An 18,861-nucleotide genomic window follows, 5' to 3' on the forward strand; every position below is an offset into this window, starting at 1 on the left:
ATCCTGCTTACCCGTCTACTGCAGGACATAGCCTTCTACCTACATTCATGAAACACAGTCTTGGCAGAGTTAACCTTTTGAACTAGATCTCTATGCAACTCTCGTAATTCTTCAAAAACACAGCCAGAGTCGAGTTGCTTAGAAGTACTTACTCAAATACTGAGCTGTCATTCTGATCCCCCCAGATGAGTATCTCTGTTATAGAACGAATAGTCTCTACCAGCAGGTTGCGGTTGTGATCAGTTACTGTGGTGTTTTTAGTCAAAACATGATACATGTACCTGAAAGAAAAAATAATTATCAGTAATATGCTATCCTGCCACTTTCACATGCACCATGTTTGTCTTTAGCTGCTCTAACCGAGTGCAGACACACACATACACACACACAATGTCTAAAAATTGCACAAGTTTAAAATACTAAGATCTCCTTTTAGCACTGATGCAGAGAGAATAGTAATTGTTAAACAGAATGTGACAAAACCCAAATTCATAACCAGCCAGATGAGTTATGAATGCTTATGAACATGTTAATACAGGACCAGAAACTATGCAACACTTGCCCCAGGGTGCTTCTTACGGCAACGTAGCGAATTTCTTTGGAAGCACGTTCAAGGAGTGACAAGCAAGAAAAGGAAGAACCAGAAGCAGCATGTAAGCGTGTAGTAGCTGGTATGGAGAAGCGTAATTCTGGCAGGAGGCACACGCAGATCTAACCTGAAAAGTCAGATCCCTGCCCTTGACTTTACAGACCCACGTCAATTTGATGGTTAACAATCACGACTGTCACAGACTATCCATTCATCTCAGCAAAGCTTAATCATCAAGTCTCTGGCCCTTCCAGCACAGAAATACTGATCGGAAAGGTGGCAAATTCCAGCTTTACCATCTCAAAGGGCAAGATTTTAAGGCTGTCTAGTGAAGCTTAAAAAAACATTATGACTATATTACAAGACGTGAGAGGAAGCTAAATAAAATTGTAAAGGCTTGTATTGTAAGTCTCAGAATTTTACTCAGCCAAGGAAGCACATTTCCCTTTTTTTTTCTCCCTCAAAATAAGATGTTACACCAAAGATTACTTCCCTTTGTTTAAAAAAAAAAGGGGGGGGGGGGGGGGAAATTCCAGTAAAAACACAAGAATCACCACTGCTTTTCTCCCTGTTTTTTTTTTTTGCCTTTATATAGTAATAAAGAAAAAGGATGGGTGTAAGAGTGCACAATTACAAAAGTAATTAAACAGAAAATATAATTAGAGAAATTTCATGCCATTTTAAAACTGCAAGAATTTAGATGACTAAACACTGATCACATATTGCTGTGCTGCAATCTGTTGAAAACCAGGAGTTACACCTGAGCACTCAGGATTATCCGGGCAATAAACTCACAAATATTTGGGAAGGAAGACAGATTTTCCACACTATCAACCTTCCCATGAAAAGCAGAGTTTGGCAAAACTTCCAGGATCCATTTTTGGGGAAATATCCTGTATATCTTAATTCTGAGGCAGCCTACCGTTATTGTTTTGGATTCCATGAAAGTTTGCTCATGATTCAGGTTGAAATTTTATGAATCTTATTAGTATGGACACAGAAGTTTAGAAGTCCAAGACACAATTTTTTAGCAACAGACCTAAGGACCTCCAGCAGCTATTATGGAAGAGACGAAAATGCCAATTTTGCCAAGCTACGGTAGGGTGCCAGGAAACACTGCGCTTTTCTCAAAGAAAATTTTGATGTCTCTGGTTTAAAGAAAGTTTCAGAAGTTTAGGTCAAAAACAAGACTTTAAATCACATCTCAAAAACCAGTATTCCCATCAATTTTATCTATGCTAAGAAACTGAATCATGGCACAGGACAAACATGCAGCTGGAGATTAAAAAGCCCTTTAACTGAACACACGGATCAGGCTGCTCCAACTATTTATCAGACTTACAAAGACAAAACAAGGTATTACCTACTTTCAGAACCTTTTTCATGCTTCAATTCAATTTAAAAAAAAGTTTTATCATATTTTCAGTTTACTTAAAATTTGCAAGATTTGGTTTGGGGAATCTGCTTCAACCACTGAGCTGCCCCTCAGCTGGCCAGAGCTCCACAGGACTTGTTGCAAGGCACAGTCCGTCCTCGTAAGCCACGTAGGAAGCTGAAGCTATTTCAGAGAAGTTTATTACATTGTTATGCTAAAATGCTATATGCTTCCTGATCTTCATATTGCTTAATCATCAAATAACAATTTCACCGTGTTGAGTACTGCACAAGGACACCGCGAGGTAAACAACTCTCAGAAGTTCACAGTTTTAACAAACTTGATATACGGCAGGCTCCCTTCCCCCCCACCCCAGAAATCAGCAATGCGATAAAGCCTACAGCACATCAAGGTTGACATACTAGACAGCAGAGGAAACAGGAAGAAAAAGGGAAAAGACGGTAGGAGGGGGGAAAAAGATCGGCTTTTCATACTTTTTCTCTACAGTAAAAAATTTTCCTCTCCCTCTTCACACTGTTTTTTCCCCCTCATAAATCAATACTCGTTTTCCAAACCTGGAGCAGAAACTGCTCAGACTGAACCCATTCTAGGAAAAGCTGATTCACAGCCATCTCCTACAGTTGTAACTGCACCGTAACAGAAGTCACTAAACAGCAAGTGAAAAAGCACCTGCAAATCCTTTTCAACTAATCTAAGGATCAAGGTGCAAGATTCCTTCTCTGGACACTGACAGCGTGATGGCTCACCGTGAAAATATGAGAGCTCAAGGCTGACCACACTTACGAGAATTCCCAAGGCTTTCTCACAGAGCATACAGCACACAAGCCCTGCAAAAACTTCCCATTGTGGCAATGTACTTATTATCGGGACAGTGAATCAAAGGATGGCACAAAAAGTGAATCCCTGCTCTGAGCATGCATCAATTAATGCAACTGCGAACAGCTGAAGACAGAAGGCAATAAAAGCAGGACAGTTCATTTCACAGCAATCGGTAGAGTAAGTATTTTTCCTCAGTTAATTTAAAGGGAGCAATTAATACTGCACTACTTCACATATTTTAGCCCATTTCTTTGAAGTCATATAAATTATCGCATCTATGAACATCTACTTCTCATTAAGAAGTTACATTACACAAACTTGGGAATAAAGTCTACTCCAAGCGCAGAACTCTGGGAATGGGAAGCAGTGGGAAGGATTATGTGCTATTACCTCCCCTCCGGAGTCTGTGGAACACAGAGCATTACAGAGGCAAACAGCAAGAAACATTTAATAGTCAGGAATACATTAACTCCTAATTAATTTACTTAATATCAACATTACTGCAAAGTTTCCTGATTTGCTAACACACTGATGCACTTGGAGAAAACCTGGGCTCCACTTTCAAGCTATTCGTTTCTCCAGTTACTTGAAAATGAGTAAGAAAGCGCACGCAATCTTGTTTCTCTTGCCAGACACGCAGCATACCATACCATGAGACTATAAAGTATCACACAAAACCAGCATTTTACATTTACATAAATTCTTCAAGCCTATCTTTAAATAAACCAGAGGTGAAGGGGAAAGGGGAACCTATCAGGCTTGCCAGCGACAGGCTAGGGGAGGATACACAATGGTTAGAGGGATGGGGGGCTAGTAGGAGCCCTCAACCCGTTGCCCAGCAGCAGGTGAGGGACACTGCAGCAATGTGGAAGTCTTGCCGAGGGGAGCTGGAGGCACCTGAGGTATCAGGTGCCAACAAGAAAATACCCATGAAGCACCTCAAGGGAAAAAAGGAGTGCTCTGCTATGAAGGTAACAAGGCCGACAGCTCAGATGAAATGCCTCTATACAAACACATACAGCACGGGAAACAAACAGGAGGAGTTGGAAGCAGTCGTGCTGCTGGAAAGCTACGACCTGATTGCCATCACGGAAACTTGGTGGGATGAATCCCACGACTGGAATGTGGCTCTTGATGGCTACAGGCTGTTCAGAAGGGACAGGCGAGGAAGGAGGGGTGGGGGCGTTGCCCTTTACATCAAGAAAACACTACTGAGTGAAGAGCTGTCCCTGAAGAATAGCCACGAGCAGGTCGAAAGCTTATGGGTAAGAATCGGAGAGAGAGGCAACAAAGGGAACCTAGTGGTTGGTGTCTACTACAGGCCGCCAGATCAAGAGGAGCTGATAGACGAAGCGTTCTTCCTCCAACTCCAGGAGGCTTCGCGCTCGCAGGCTCTCGTCCTACTGGGGGACTTCAACCACCCCAACATCTGCTGGAAAAGCAACATGGCAAGCTGTAGGCAATCCAGCAGGTTCCTAGAATGCATTGAAGACAACTTCTTAAGCCAGGTAATAAGCACCCCTACCCGAGGGGATGCGATACTAGACCTGGTGGTCACCAATGCGAGTGAGCTCATTGGGGATGTCAAGATCAGAGGTAGCCTGGGCTGCAGTGACCATGCGCTGGTGGAACTAACGCTACGGAGGGAAATGGGAATAACGAAGAGCGTAGTCAGGACCCTAAATTTTAGGAGGGCAAACTTCCAGCTCTTCAAGGAGATAGTCAGAAGAACTCCCTGGGAAACGGTCCTCAGGGACAGGGGAACAGAACAGAGCTGGCAGGTCTTTAAGGATGTATTCCACAGAGCGCAAGAGCTCTCGATCCCCAAGTGTAAGAAGTCGGGCAGAGAAGGGAAGAGACCGGCATGGCTGAGGCAAGAGATGCTGGTCAGACTAAGGAAGAAGAGGGAACTGCACAGGCAGTAGAAGCAGGGACTGGCTTTCTGGGAAGAGTATAGGGAAGCTGCCTGGTTGTGTAGGGATGGGGTCAGGAAGGCCAAGGCACAGCTGGAGCTGAACTTGGCAAGGGATGTGAAAAATAACAAGAAGGGCTTCTACAGGTATGTCAGCCAGAAAAAGATGGTCAAAGAAAGCATGCCCCCGCTCATGAACGAGACCGGCGAACTGGCAACAGCAGATGAGGAGAAAGCTGAGGTACTCAACAACTTTTTTGCCTCAGTCTTCACTGGCAACCTCTCTCCTGACCCCTCCCGAGTCGATGAATGGCATGAAGGAGACCAGGAGGGTAAAATCCCTCCAGCTATAAGTGAAGACCAGGTTCGGGACCTCCTGCAGAACCTAAATGTACAGAAGTCCATGGGACCTGATGAGATGCATCCCAGAGTCCTGAGGGAACTGGCTGACGTAGTTGCCAAGCCACTCTCCATGATATTTGAAAAGTCATGGCAGTCAGGGGAAGTTCCCAGTGACTGGAAAAATGGAAACATTGTGCCCCTTTTCAAAAAGGGTAGAAAGGAAGACCCTGGGAACTACTGACCTGTCAGCCTCACCTCTGTGCCTGGGAAGATCATGGAACAGATCCTCCTAGAAGATATGCTAAGGCACATGGAGGCCAGGGAGGTGATTCGAGACACCCAGCATGGCTTCACCAAGGGCAAGTCCTGCCTCACCAACCTAGTGGCTTTCTATGATGGTGTAACAACAAGGGTGGACAAGGGAAAACCTATGGATGTCATCTACCTGGATTTTTGTAAAGCCTTTTACACGGTCCCCCACAACATCCTTCTCTCTAAATTGGAGAGCCATGGATTTGATGGGTGGACCGTTCGGTGGATAAGGAATTGGTTGGATGGTGGCAGCCAAAGGGTAGTGGTCAACGGCTCAATGTCCAGATGGAGACCAGTGACGAGTGGAGTCCCTCAGGGGTCCGTACAGGGACCGGTGCTGTTCAATATATTTATCAATGACATGGACAGCGACATCGAGTGTACCCTCAGCAAGTTTGCAGATGACACCAAGCTGAGTGGTACGGTCGAGACACCTGAAGGACGGGATGCCATCCAGAGGGACCTGGACAAGCTGGAGAGGTGGGCCTGTGTGAACCTCATGAGGTTCAACAAGGCCAAGTGCAAGGTCCTACACCTGGGTCGGGGTAATCCCCGCTATCAATACAGGCTGGGGGATGAAAGGATCGAGAGCAGCCCTGCTGAGAGGGATTTGGGGTACTGATAGACGAAAGGCTGGACATGAGCCGGCAATGTGCGCTGGCAGCCCAGAGGGCCAACCGTGTCCTGGGCTGCATCAGGAGAAGCGTGGCCAGCAGGTCGAGAGAGGTGATTCTGCCCCTCTACTCTGCTCTGGTGAGACCTCACCTGGACTACTGCGTTCAGCTCTGGAGCCCTCAGCACAAGAAGGACATGGAACTGTTGGAGCGGGTCCAAACGAGGGCTACAAAAATGATTCGAGGGCTGGAGCACCTCTCCTATGAGGACAGGCTGAGAGAGTTGGGCTTGTTCAGCCTGGAGAAGAGAAGGCTACGGGGAGACCTGATTGCAGCATTTCAGTACTTAAAGGGAGCCTATAGGAAAGATGGGGACAATCTTTTTAGTAGAGACAGCAGTGACAGGACGAGGGGTAATGGTTTTAAACTAAAACAGGGTAGGTTTAGGCTGGATATAAGGAAGAAATTCTTTACAATGAGGGTGGTGAAACACTGGAACGGGTTGCCCAGAGAGGTAGTGGAGGCCCCATCCATGGAAACATTCAAGACCAGGTTGGACAGGGCTCTGAGCAACCTGATCTAGTTAGTGGTGTCCCTGCTCGCTGCGGGGGGGGGTGGACTAGATGACCTCTAGGGGTCCCTTCCAACCCAAAACTTTCTATGATTCTATGATTCTAAATGCTGATTACAAAGGGGTCAAGTTTGTGCTCCAAAATGCTAAACCCTCAAAGAGCAGATCTATGCCATCTCTCTCCCTCTCAAGACTGGGATCAAGCAAACAAACAAAACCTGAGCAAAACCCCACCATACAGGAAGTGTCAAAGCACCTGAGTCCATCAAAATCCGTGGGAGATTTTGCCAGCAACTTAACAAGACAAGCAAAACTCTGAACATTTTTCTGGTAAGAAACCACGCTCAAAGGGATAACATAATAAATCACGAATATAAAAAGTGTGTATTAATGACTTTTCTACTTATTGCCTACAAAAATACATTAAAAAGAGTTCAGGAAGCCAAGCACTCAAATTTAAAGACCCCAGACTTAACCATAACATGCTTGCTTCTTCATGCCGCCTGTAACAACGTAATTACACACTGCTCTCACAGAGGAAACGCGACGCATAGCATGGACAGTGCTTCAGGAAATGAATCAGCTGTGAAACAAGTCTCCAACCCCACGTGTTTATGGACACTGTACCTGACCAAGCCGTGAGAAATGTTTAGCACCCAAGTCTAATGGCACAAAACCTTTTCTGCAATCAGTATGTGATTAAAATGCCACGCACGGAAGCAACAATGGGAAACATGTGGTGACAACAGGTCTATGTAAACACCTCCGAAAGATCAGAAGAGTAGGAAAAAAACCTGCAGCTAGAAACAAAGACACTAGGCTGAAGTTCCAAAGCCTTTCGCTTTCGCAGGAACACCAGAGATATTGCCAGATCTCTTCAGAAATGGTTGAGTTTAGGATATTACCACTTCAATACTGCAATAAATGACACAAATCCTCTTCATCCACCCTAGTGCAAAGTCAAAGCATGCAGACATGAGGAAAGAAGATACAGTTGTCCTCTCCAGTAGATCTGACCACGTACCTGCTAAGGTTAGACCACCCTCAGCCAGGCAACGTGAAAGACTTTCTGGTACTTTAACTGCAGGTCCCAGCTCCTTAGGTGAGGAGCTGCAGAAACAGAGCACAGTAACTAGCACGGTCAGCAGCTGGAGAGAACTGTGAGAAACCCCGGCCTACAGAAGGGCACCGGGCTTACGTGCAAAGGTAGGCCACAAGAGGAAGAGAAGCGCACACAGCTCGTGAGAAAGCACTAACTCCGAGTTTGTGTAGCAAACCAGACTGTTGCCTCAAACACCCTGGATGTATTTGCTTTTAGAACTGGAAGTGTATAACAAACAAAGGAGAGGACTATACACAGGGAGGAAAAAAAGGGTTTCATTTTGAAGTGCTGGATGCCACCTTTAAGAAGCAGATTCTGGCCTTGTTTCAGACACAATCTTGTGTAAAGACAAATAAATCATTTCAGACCATTTTCACAAGCAATCACTAACATTGTTTCTGTTTCCAGAATATTTAGGCTTTCTCCCTTTATTAAGTTACTGACATTCCCTCACTGATCAAAGGGCACAAAAAAAGTCAAGTTCTCTGAAAAATAAGTCAGAAGCACTCCGTAGAACTGTTTCATAGCCTCTCTAGATCGCAATTCAGCAAGGTACTACAAAACGGGATTAAATTCTGTTTTCACCAGACCAAGAGACTGTATCAAAACACTCAACACAAACAGCCTCACAGTTTTCCTTTAGCTAATCCCTTCTACGGCGTGTTTGCAGAAAGATTAAATAGTAAATTTCAAAAGCAGGCCTCAAACAAACTGCACTAAAGCTCACAGGAAAGGAAGTTCCAGACCCAACATATACCGACAAAAAGTAATAACTCTCTCAGTACTACTAAACAGGTGTATTGTTTACAATTTAGACTAAACTCTACCTTATACACGTTAAAACATAAAAATAATCCCACATAAGGGCAGCCCGGGCTAATTTCACTCTTGTAACATAGCATAATATACCTTTTATATACAGGCTAAGCTAACCTTGAATAGCAAGGTTGGTGCGTTCCAGTCAACTCCTTCACAAGGAACACAACATTTGGTTTCGTTGAGTCGAAAAGACAAGAACGCAGACAGCTCACAAGGTGGTGAGCTTATCAAGAATGACTGTCTTTCCTGGCACTGAAACAAAGTTCTTTGCCCTTTTTCCTTCTGTTGCTTTACCCGCTTCAACTGCTACCTTAGAAAAGCCCTAAATTTCACTTTGCCACTAGGTAGCTGCCTTTGCTGTTGACACCTAGCTAGAAACCGAAATCCATACAGCCTAGCTAAACAAACACTTAAAATCCACACAGTCTAAACAGATCAAAGGCCTTGGCTGTCCTTTACCATTTCAGATTTCATAATTAGAGCATAGGCAAAAAAGCAAGCAAACCAAAGCTAGTATTTTAGTAGAGAACTATATACTTCTCAGATAAGAAGTCAAGCACAAGCCACAACGCTCGCTTATAGTCTAATGTCCTTTTGCTGCTAATCAAATGGGATATTGCTTTTTCTACCCTCTGTGGCCCCATGAGAACACATGATTGTGTTTTTCTTGCCTGAAAGATTCGAACATCCTAAAGTCTCCCTCTCACCAGCCTTTTTCCAAACTTCAAGTCAGTTTCTTCAAATTTCATCACGCATCAGCAGTCTCGATCTATCTTCAAGTGTAATATGAAAACCAGATAGATCTAAAGCACCACTAGTGACGAGCAGTACGCTGCGACTACCCCTTGTGCGTTAAATAGAACCTTCCTACATCCACATCCGAGGGTGACTTTTCCCCTTTTTCCTGCAACGCCAGATCATGTTGACTTACTAGTCTGACCTACCACGCTTTCAGAATTGCTTTCTGCAGTGCTACTGCCTCATCATTTTGTATTTATGGACTTGATTTCCCCGTCTTTGGTAAAAAGTCACGCATTTCAATGAGTCTTGCTGGTTTTGAACATTCTTTCCAGCTCAGAGACAAGAACCAGAATCCATAAATCACCTCGATAAAGCAACTGCCAGACCCAAATCCTGTCTAAGTGCATCCTACTCACTACTGTCAGCCCCCATTCACACCCTCCTTGTCATTTGACTCATCCTCAAAAGCTACCTGCGGCTCCCTTCTGAACGAGCCATGTACCCACAGTGATTTCCTTTAGAGAATGCCTCCCCTCTTAACGACCTCCTTTCCTTGTGCAGGAGAAAGAGATGCCACAACACCGGACCTAGTTTTTCTCACAACAGCAGAACCCTTAAAATGGAACAGAGAATTTACACTCCCCCCCCGCCCCGTGTCACCCTGCCAGCTCCCCGAAGGCAGAGCGGGAAGAAGCTACTCTGCCTCCTGCCAGGACCCCGACTCTCGGGGCTACAGCGCGATAACCCTCCCGCTCGGCGGCCTTGCCGAGCTCTCTCCTCGGGGCACGTCCCCCGGGTCTATCGCGATCTACCGCGATCGCTGCCGACCGCCGCGACGCCCGCACCCCCTCCCAGGGGCCGCACCGCTCGCGGGCCGGAAGCAGGGCTCCCCGCCTCAGTCACTGCCAGGGGACAACCGCAGCCCCCCCTCACGAGGAACGCGGTACTTCTGGTATTGATCACGGAAACACAACACACACACACACACACACCCCCCCCCCCGGGACGCCCCCGGCCCCGCTCCGCAGCCCTCTCCCAGGGAAAACCCTGCCCGACGGAGCCCGCCCGCCTACGGCCCCCCCCCCCCCCCCCCCCCCCCCCGCGTCCCCTCACGGCAGCGCGGCCCCCCCGCCGCGCCCTCCCCGGCTCCCCTCACGGCCGGGCCCGCGGCCGGCCCCGCGCTCACTTCAGGTGGTCCAAGGAGTGGATGCTGCGGGCGGCCTTCCCGTGCCCGCCGCCCACCCAGCTGCGGGAGCGGCCGAACATGCTGGCAGCGAGCGGCGGGGTCTAGGGCGTCATGGCCCCGCGGGAGCGGCGGGCAGGAACGAGCCCCAGCCGCGGCGGCCGCCGGCGCACAGCACCGCCACGGCGCATGCGCGGGACGGGCACGCCGGGAAGCGCGGCCCAGCAGGCACCGGGGCGGGGCGCGCTCCCGCCGCTGCCTGACAGGGCCAGGGCAGGGGTATCCGGCGGCTCCCGGCACGGCACGGCCCCGGGAGGCGGGGGGGGGACACACACACACACACACACCTCCGCGGAGCTTCCTCCTTTCCTCAGGGGATTTCCACGGAGAAGTGGAAGGGAGCCTGGCGGGGCTTCAAGGGTGAGGGGCGCCCGCGCCGCCCGGGTGAGATCGCGACGGGTCGTGAGGGGACCGTTCAGTCAGCGCGATCTGAGGGACCGAGTTGAGCTTGAACCGAGCCCAGCCCGTTAACGCGTACCCTGAGGCGAAGTCTGGCCAAAATTGCCTTAACCAGAGCGGAGCGGAGAGAGCAGGGCGGTTAACGGCTGCCTTCACCCGGTTTTAGGGTTGTTTTTCTTGCTTTAACCGGATAAACTAAGTAAAAAGGTTTGCAGCCAGTGCCAACCCCCCCCCCCCCCCCCCCCCCAGGCTTCGCCCTCTCCCCGCGCACCGGCCAGGTGCCGCAGCAGTCCCGCACGGCTGCATGCCCGCCGCTGTCTCGGCTTGCCTGGATTCGCTGGAGTCCTGGGCCTTGCATGCGCTGCTGGTGCTGCCCTATATGTTTTACGTCGGCTTGTTCTTCGTCAACGTGCTGATCCTGTACTACGCCTTCCTGATGGAGTACGTCGTCCTCAACGTGGGCATCGTCTTCCTGCCCGAGGAGATGGACCAGGCGCTGGTAGATCTGGGGGCGTTCTCCGATCCCGGCTCCGCACTCTATGAGATGGACAGTGAGCTGGAGGTCTTTGACACCTACGTGGAGTGATCCCCACTGGGACGATCCAGAGCGATTGCGGGGTGACATGGCCTGGGGCTGGGGGTCCCGGCGTGGCCCCCCCCCGAGCCTCAGCGGTCCCCGAGCCACGGCCATGCCGGGACCCCCAGCCCCAGGCCGCCCTTGCCGCGTCTCGGCTCCTTCTCAGCTCCCCAGGGCGGTAAGTCACCCCGGGCTGGGGACGGGAGCGGGCTGGATGCATGTTAATGAAAGCAATCGCCGTTAAAATCTGTTCGCAAATCTGCTGGTAGAACTGTTGGAAAACTGGTTCAGGATACCTTTTCAGCTTCTATTTGTAATTATGGAAATAGGACATTTTGCTACCCAAACATAACCTTGAACATACTATACAAATACCATTTAATCTCAATCAGTCCTCAAATTTAAAAAGAAAACCCAAACGAACCTTTACCTTAGTGCCGTCCTTCATACAGGTTAAAACTGTTTCCTAGATATTTCTGTCCAGATTCCATGCAAAGCAACAGTAGCTGATTGTGGGCAATAGTTTAGAAGGAAAAAAATGGAGATTTTTGGTGTTGGCGTAACATTGATTACACAAATGCAGCTGAACGAAGCCTGGTCAAAGGCACGTGGGAGCATAGCAAGTGGCGGGGGTAGCAACAGAGCTTTGGTGCTGCTGAAGAAATCCCACTGCCTATAGTTACTGCAAGTGGAAGTGTCCGTGCCAGCGTTTGGGGGTCTGTCCCAAGCAGCTGGATTGGAATGTGTTCTGCTGGAATAGAAGGTCTGGCGCAGAGCTAAACTCCGCACAAAACGCTGCTGGCTGCTGTTGCCGCTGTCTCCTCCTCTGCCTTTTCAGCTGGGCAAATAACACACGTGCTCTGCATTCCAGGCAAGAAATTCATAAAAACTAATGGAAATTTAAGAAAAATCTTTGGTGCAAAAACCCCTAGCCATTTTCTCCCCAAAAATATGTTTCCGCAAACCCCAAATCTTGTTACTTCAACACCATCTAATACAGGGATTAAAAATACTTTTTAAAATCACTGTTTTGCTGGCTAGGATTTGTCATGCTGAGTAGCATCTGGTTTTCGGGAAAACCTAAGGAGAACAACAGACATGATTTTCCTCAGTAGATTTTTCCTACGACGGGAACACGTAGTTCGGTAGAGCATAGGGTCTGAGCACTACCCTGTTCAGTGTCGATAGATGGGCTTCCTAAAATTTTCCTTCATAATAATAGGATAAGCAGCTCCACAACTTCTTGATACTCTAACTACAAACCCACGTCACCTCCACATGTAGAAATCAAGATGGGGAGGTCTTCACGCAGCTCAGAAGTAAGTCTCAGTCTACAGCCACCGTGGGCTAATGGAGCTCTGCCGCAGGTACCAGCTCCAGCCTTGGTCCTGCAGTCTGGAAGTTGTCGTGTTGGATGGTGGTTTCCACTGAGAATCAAATCACAAATCCCTAAAGTCAGATCAATTACGAGAGAGCAAAAAAATAGACTATTACTGTGCTTCATCTATTTATATATTTAATTATATTTATATATGCAGCAACCAGGCCACAAATTGTATAATTATTTACCTACCAGGCAAAGACTCAGCATGACACCAGGAGAAGGAATTTGTGTGAACAACATCCTGGTGACAGGTTTCTTCGCTGTGCTGTGCCCTTCCTCCTCACCTGTTCCCTAGCAAGGCAGGCAGAAGAGGGCCCTGATCTGGAGCTGTGTTTTTGGCTTTGGGATCAGAAGTACAGCACTGAAAGGGAAGACTGAACGTCTGTTGGTGCCCAGCCTGCAGTGCCCAGAGTCGCGTCCAAGCGGAACCCATGCTCTCCCCAGGCCTGGGAAGCTGCCCACCCACCCTCTTCGCTTAGACCCAGACGTGCCGAGCAGTCACAAGACACCGCAGGAAGAACGGGTCTCAGCTTTACCAGCAGAGATGAAAATTACATAGGCATACTCTTTGCGTTAAATATAAGAGGAGTGTTCTTCATGTGACTCACCAATGATTACGGAGAACAACCAAAAAGCCATGATTAGCCTTAGCTGAAGCCTTGCAGCGTGCTCCCTGCGTTAAGAACACGGTGCCTTGCACCCAGGAGGCGAGAGGCATGCGTGACAGGAAAACAAAGGGGGAAATCCCAAAAGGTGATGCTGCAAAATGTGGGAAGGCTAATTTAGGTGTAAAAATAAAAGAGCATGTAGATCAGAAAGGCTCTGTTCTCTCCTGCAGCAAAAACCTTCACTTGAATAAACTCAGTAGGAGCAAAGTTACATCCAGGTTTTTGAGCATAGCTGGTGGCAAAGATTGGAGGCAGACAACTAAGGAAGCTTCCTATCCTATTCGAATGGAGAAATCCGTTGGTGTAAACGGAGCCAAATTGAGCTTACTCCTGTCATCTGCTGTTTTAGTGTAAGTGTGCCAGGTTCTTTATTTTATTTGAAGTCCCCCGGAATAAGGTGATATAACTGTTCTCCTTGTAGTTGATTAAAATCAGATGTGACTCATCAGGGAGTACTGTAATCAGAAGGAAAATGAGCAAAAGTAATCAATAATAAAAACTGAATAGGAAATACTGTATTTATTTAATCTTACAGTAGAAGCATTACCTGTATTTTTTTCACCAAGGTGAATTACGAGGAACATCCTTCAGTGAGCAGAATCCAGCGCTCAGAAATTTGTGACTCAGCACTTCTGCTGAATGCCAGCATCTAAAGCCTGAACCGAAGGAATAGCTTTGCTCGCCAGCTCATCAGTATAGTGCCAGTTCGAAATGCAGGCTCAGTGTCTGCGAGGGACGGCGTGGCCCAGTGGAGAGGGCAATAAGCGTGCTGGACTCCATCTGGCCTCTGCCACTGATGTCTTCCGTGAGCTTAGCTCACCCGTGCCTCCGTTCCATCTCTCAAAAGCGGAGATGCCGCGTGCAGGAACAGATCAGAAGAGTGTTACCACTAACAGTGTCAGGACACACATAAACACATCAGAATCCACCTCCCAACTTCTTCCTTTTCAGGCTTTGAATCTTAAAAATAACGAGCACAGTGATCCGTTATTTATTTCACCTTGCCATTTTCCACTACACTCTTCCCTTCTTTGTAGAAATCTACATGTGAAATGGAGTGGCTTGTTTACTCCGTGGTATGGATCAGTTGTGTATTTTATAAGCATCATATTAACAGCAGGATTAAAGAGCAATAGCTGTGATGTTTAGAACTGTGTTTTGAATTCTTAGGTGTTATTAAAATTAACAGAAGTTGAGTGCTCACCTGATTGCCCTGCTTTAGAGAGACTTTTGTACTCTGACTCTTCTTAGCAGGAATTCCATCCTAGGTGGAAGGAAAACAAAATCATGGTTAAATGATGAGCTGTCCTTGTGGACTCATTAACGACAGCTGTGGACAGTCCTAAGTGATTTTCTACCAAATGCATTCATTTAGATAATGCAAAGAGAGGAGGTAGATTTAAAAAAAAAAGTTTTCCAAAAGCTGCTCTTAATAACATGAATTAAAATGAGGCGTAGAAAATAAAGAGACATTCAATTTAGGATAAAAGTAGTTCAGGACTGAGTATTTAATCTGTTAAAAGCCAACCTACAAATGATTTTAAAGAATAATTAAAAAATAATTCTGTGGTCCTTGCCTGCAAAAATGAAGCTTACTGTCATCAGCCTGCTTCAACAGGTGGCAATAGCCAATTACCAGTTTTAAGCTGTCAAAGGAATTAAGAAACAAATCCAATGTAATTCTTCATGTTTGTTTCCTCCGGAGGAGGGGCAAAGCGGCACGATAGTTCAGCCAGCAAATAGCACTCCTTAAGCAGAAGAAAAGAAGAACTTGTTGGGAGACATTTACTTTGTATATTTGGGCAGTGCAGCTCTTTGCGTTTGTCCCCGGGTCATGGTTCTAGTTGACAGGGAGTGCAACTCTCCCAAAGAATTAAACAGTACATGGAAGGGGCTGAATCTTTTCATTTTCTCCACGATGATCCAGCCGTGTTCTGCCTGTGACGGAGCCGGGGCTGCTCTCTGGGAGAGCACGCGACCCTGGCCGGAACCTGCCATCTGTTCTCTGTGTGCCTTCTGGAGTCCGCAACGGTAGGAGGAGGGATGTTGGAGGTGCCCTGCCCAGCCCTTCAGCAGATGCCTTCCAAACCCACCACCTTCTGCCCGCTCAGTGTTAAAAAATCCTTCTGGGGTTCCTTGCTATCAGTGCAGTGTCCGAGTACCTCAAAGAGCTGATTTTCTGCAGTCTTGAAGATTTCTCTGTTCACTGTCTGCTCGGGGTCGCTAATAGTGACGTTGAATAACAACCGGTCCCTGGTATACCCTGCTACTGACTGCTTTCCTACCAAGCCTCGTTCTTTGCTTCCAATCTTTTAATCTGCTTTCGATCCGTGGAAGAGCCGTCCCCCAGTACTGCGTCAGCCTGTTTGCGTTCAGCCTCCTGTAACGCCTTTGTTAATGGCAGAACACACGACCGCCACGTTTCAGTCTTCAGCCAGCCTCCCCGTAGATTCTGCTACTCCTGGAACAGCGGCAGCCCTCCTGCCTCGGGACCCCTCGTGCAGAGGACCTGATCTGCTGAGCTCTGCTCCGAGCCAGGCAGCGAGGAGCGGGAGAGGGGCTGGGGTCTGCCTTGCAGCCCAGCGAGAGCCTTTGCTGAAGCTCCACGCTTACAGCAGATCCGTTAGCAGGGCTGTTATGGCTTTGTGCTCCTCTCCCCTGCTACAGCCTTCGCTGAGCAGGGTGCCCTGCCTTTCCGCGCTGGGCAGGAGGCCTGCGACGCCTGTAAGGGGAGGGAGGGCAGAGCTGTCCTTCCGGAGACGTGCTCCGCACAACGCAAGTGATCTCCTGCGCTGCAGGCAGCCAGCGGACCTGCTCGTGGTCTGCTGCACCTCGACTCTGCTTCAGCAGAGGTTCACCCTCAGACAGCGATCCCCTCTCAGAGCTGCACCGTTCTATGCCACATTAATCAGTCGTCTGCAGGACCACGAGACCAAGTGGATATGGTCACTAGTGCCCAGCACCTTCATCACCCACAGCTCTGGTTCTGCTTAAAGAAGGCTTCTCAGGCCTGGTATTTACCTCCAGTGATAGTAAAACATCACCCCTTGGTAGCTGTTGGGTACTTTGACCCAGCCAAGGCAAATTAGATAAACTGGGATAAAGCAATGTAACAGTAATTTAACCAAGAAGTTACCCCAACATGTTATTTAACAATGCTTTGAACAAAGTGACTCTAAAGAAGAAAAAGAGAAAGTGACCAAAATCAGAAGCTACGTCAAACGTAGGCAATACATAATTAACACAGTTATACAAAAAATAACAACGGTCTAATGAACAGTATCTGGTCAAGAAAACATAGCCAGTCCAAAGGTAGGTGGAATGACACCAAGCCCAGCACAGAGTAGACTGTCCCACTGTACATCGCAGCTGGCTGTGCTCTCTGAAGAGCAGCCCTTGCCGACTGACACGACGGGCTGTGGTTGACAGCTTATTCTCATACCCCTCACGCCAGTATCTTCATGCCTCTGAATGTCACCCTGAGGACTAGTGTGCCCTGGCATAACAGAAACTGTTACGTTGCTTTCTCTGAAAGGTCGTTCGGGCGGTGACTTCTCAAACAGTGATTAACCATAGTCACAAAAGGTTGTGGTTGTTCCCCTCCCCCCCAAGAAGTCGATGGCACGTTGCTATATCTAACATACACGGCGACTTCTCTGTTCATTGCAGGTATGGAGGGTTACTCTGTATTTATGTGTTTTCTTTTAAACAGATTCATTAAACACCTGAAATGGATTGTGACCTGGGTGACGGATCAAGTCATGGAAAGAAGCTGTACTTTGAAGTGTAGAGATGAGAAGAAGGACAAGGGGACAACAAGAAGAGTTGTCATCAGCCCTTGTCCGTTGTGACTTCTCTCCGTGGTCATTGCCTCTTGACTGTGCACTAACTGCAGCGATTCATGCACCGTACTGGGCTTCCATAGATAATTCTGGGATGGACTGTATGAACAAATACTATAAGCTATGTCTATTATAACAAAAAATCAAGATGTTACTCAGATTTGATAAACTTTTGAATAAATACCATGTCACCCGAGTGGACACGCTCTACGTACTGCTTAGGCAAATTGTACAATCCACACATTGAAAACTCTACCAGCCAGTAGTTCAAAGACAGTGCTCTCTCAGGGGAAAATACGCAGGAGTGACTGCAAAGAGGTTCTGTTCAGGGCAGCATTATGGCAAGAACTGTGCTAGTAAGATATTTTATTTAAATCATAAGTTTTGAAGTAGATCAGAGAGTGAATTTTATATGTCGGGTGGATTCATTATCTAAGAGAGGATACTTTGCAGATTATTTAAGCTCATGTCCCTATGTACAGATGTGAAAGCAATACAATAAAGACTGACCTTTTCCGTGAAAAAGTCAAGCAGTCACGTGTTGGAGTTTTCTTTTTCAGTCTGCATAGAAAATAACTGAAATATGCTTTCCAGGAAATTCCAGTTTTCCTATAGGTACCTGCAAGTAGTTGGGGATTGTTGAGATGGCCAGCATTAGGATTTCCTAATCCTTCTCAGAAACAACCACTTAAAAAAAATCAGACCTGAACTGAAACACCAGGAATCGCCGTGGCAGGGCGGGGAGGGGGGAACCCACATGTTACTGGGGGCAGGCATTGTACTGGTTTTGTCTTATTCTCATGATTTTAGAAAAGTCAAATTTTCATAACCGTGAAGTTGTTAAGCCAAGTCGATGTACCAAGAACATTTCAGATACAGCAGAACTGAAAACATTTCTCCTGAGCTCTCTCTATGTGTGGTGTCCTCTGCTGTCTGCTCCCAGCTCGGGCTTTCCGATCCAGACAGATGGTGTCAGGAGTCTCTTGTCAGTATGAGGGAACAAGAGGGTGATGGTTTAGAAACAATGACAACTTGTGTATCAAAATCTTTTGTCCTGATGCTCTCAGTGTGTTGCACTCAAATGGCATTTTTAAACTCCCAGTGCAGCAGAAATCAGCTCCCAGTCCCCCGAAGTTCTGTGCCCCAAACGCAGTTTGTGCTGCTCCTGCAAGAGGTGAAGCACCGTCACTGAACCCAGTGGCGTTTCTCCGAGACAGGTTCCATCGGACACAGGCTGGGGCCTTAGAACACTGACAGGTGCTTTGTTCCATGTGATCCCTGGCCTGCCGTTCAGGGATGGAGTCACTCGGGGCACAATATTCTGACATCTCCAGGCACATTTCGGGAACTAAATCCCCAGTTGGCATTGCAAGATCCCATTGCCTGTGAAGAAAGAATTATTTCTCCATTTCCGGACCACTGAACTGGTAAGTGCTGGCAGGACCAACCCGTCCCCCTCACACACAGAGCTCTCCGTTAACCTACAGTATGAAGCCCTGAGCATGTCGTTATGTTCAGAAGCCAGCAGCGG

General features: G+C 47.6%; 2 protein-coding genes and 1 long non-coding RNA gene across 10 annotated transcripts in view; 2 read left to right on the top strand and 1 right to left on the bottom strand.

The window, feature by feature from the left end:
- The window catches only part of CLEC16A (C-type lectin domain containing 16A), a 116,938-nt gene extending 106,363 nt beyond the window's left edge, over positions 1-10,575 (bottom strand). For all 8 annotated transcript variants that reach the window (XR_012765557.1, XR_012765556.1, XM_075436109.1 and 5 more), the window contains exons 1-2: positions 10,404-10,575; positions 153-281 (exon numbers count right to left, since the gene is read on the bottom strand). Coding sequence is in view for 6 of the 8 variants with exons in the window: in XM_075436109.1 (XP_075292224.1) it covers positions 153-281; positions 10,404-10,483 (209 nt within the window). In the remaining 2 variants the exon portion in view is untranslated. The remainder of the gene's footprint in view (positions 1-152; positions 282-10,403) is intronic.
- A 45-nt stretch (positions 10,576-10,620) lies between these two features.
- On the top strand, positions 10,621-17,855 carry LOC142363276 (uncharacterized). The gene is made up of 2 exons (XR_012765639.1): positions 10,621-11,066; positions 17,201-17,855. It is a non-coding gene; the product is annotated as an uncharacterized LOC142363276 (long non-coding RNA).
- Positions 11,087-11,475, top strand: DEXI (Dexi homolog). Its single transcript, XM_075436722.1, has one exon. It carries the CDS (start codon positions 11,164-11,166, stop codon positions 11,443-11,445), a length of 282 nt encoding a protein of 93 aa, XP_075292837.1. The 5' UTR covers positions 11,087-11,163; the 3' UTR covers positions 11,446-11,475.
- Positions 17,856-18,861: the final 1,006 nt, after the last annotated feature.

Source organism: Opisthocomus hoazin, chromosome 15 (genome assembly GCF_030867145.1).
Source record: "Opisthocomus hoazin isolate bOpiHoa1 chromosome 15, bOpiHoa1.hap1, whole genome shotgun sequence".
In the NCBI taxonomy this organism is placed as follows: domain Eukaryota; kingdom Metazoa; phylum Chordata; class Aves; order Opisthocomiformes; family Opisthocomidae; genus Opisthocomus; species Opisthocomus hoazin.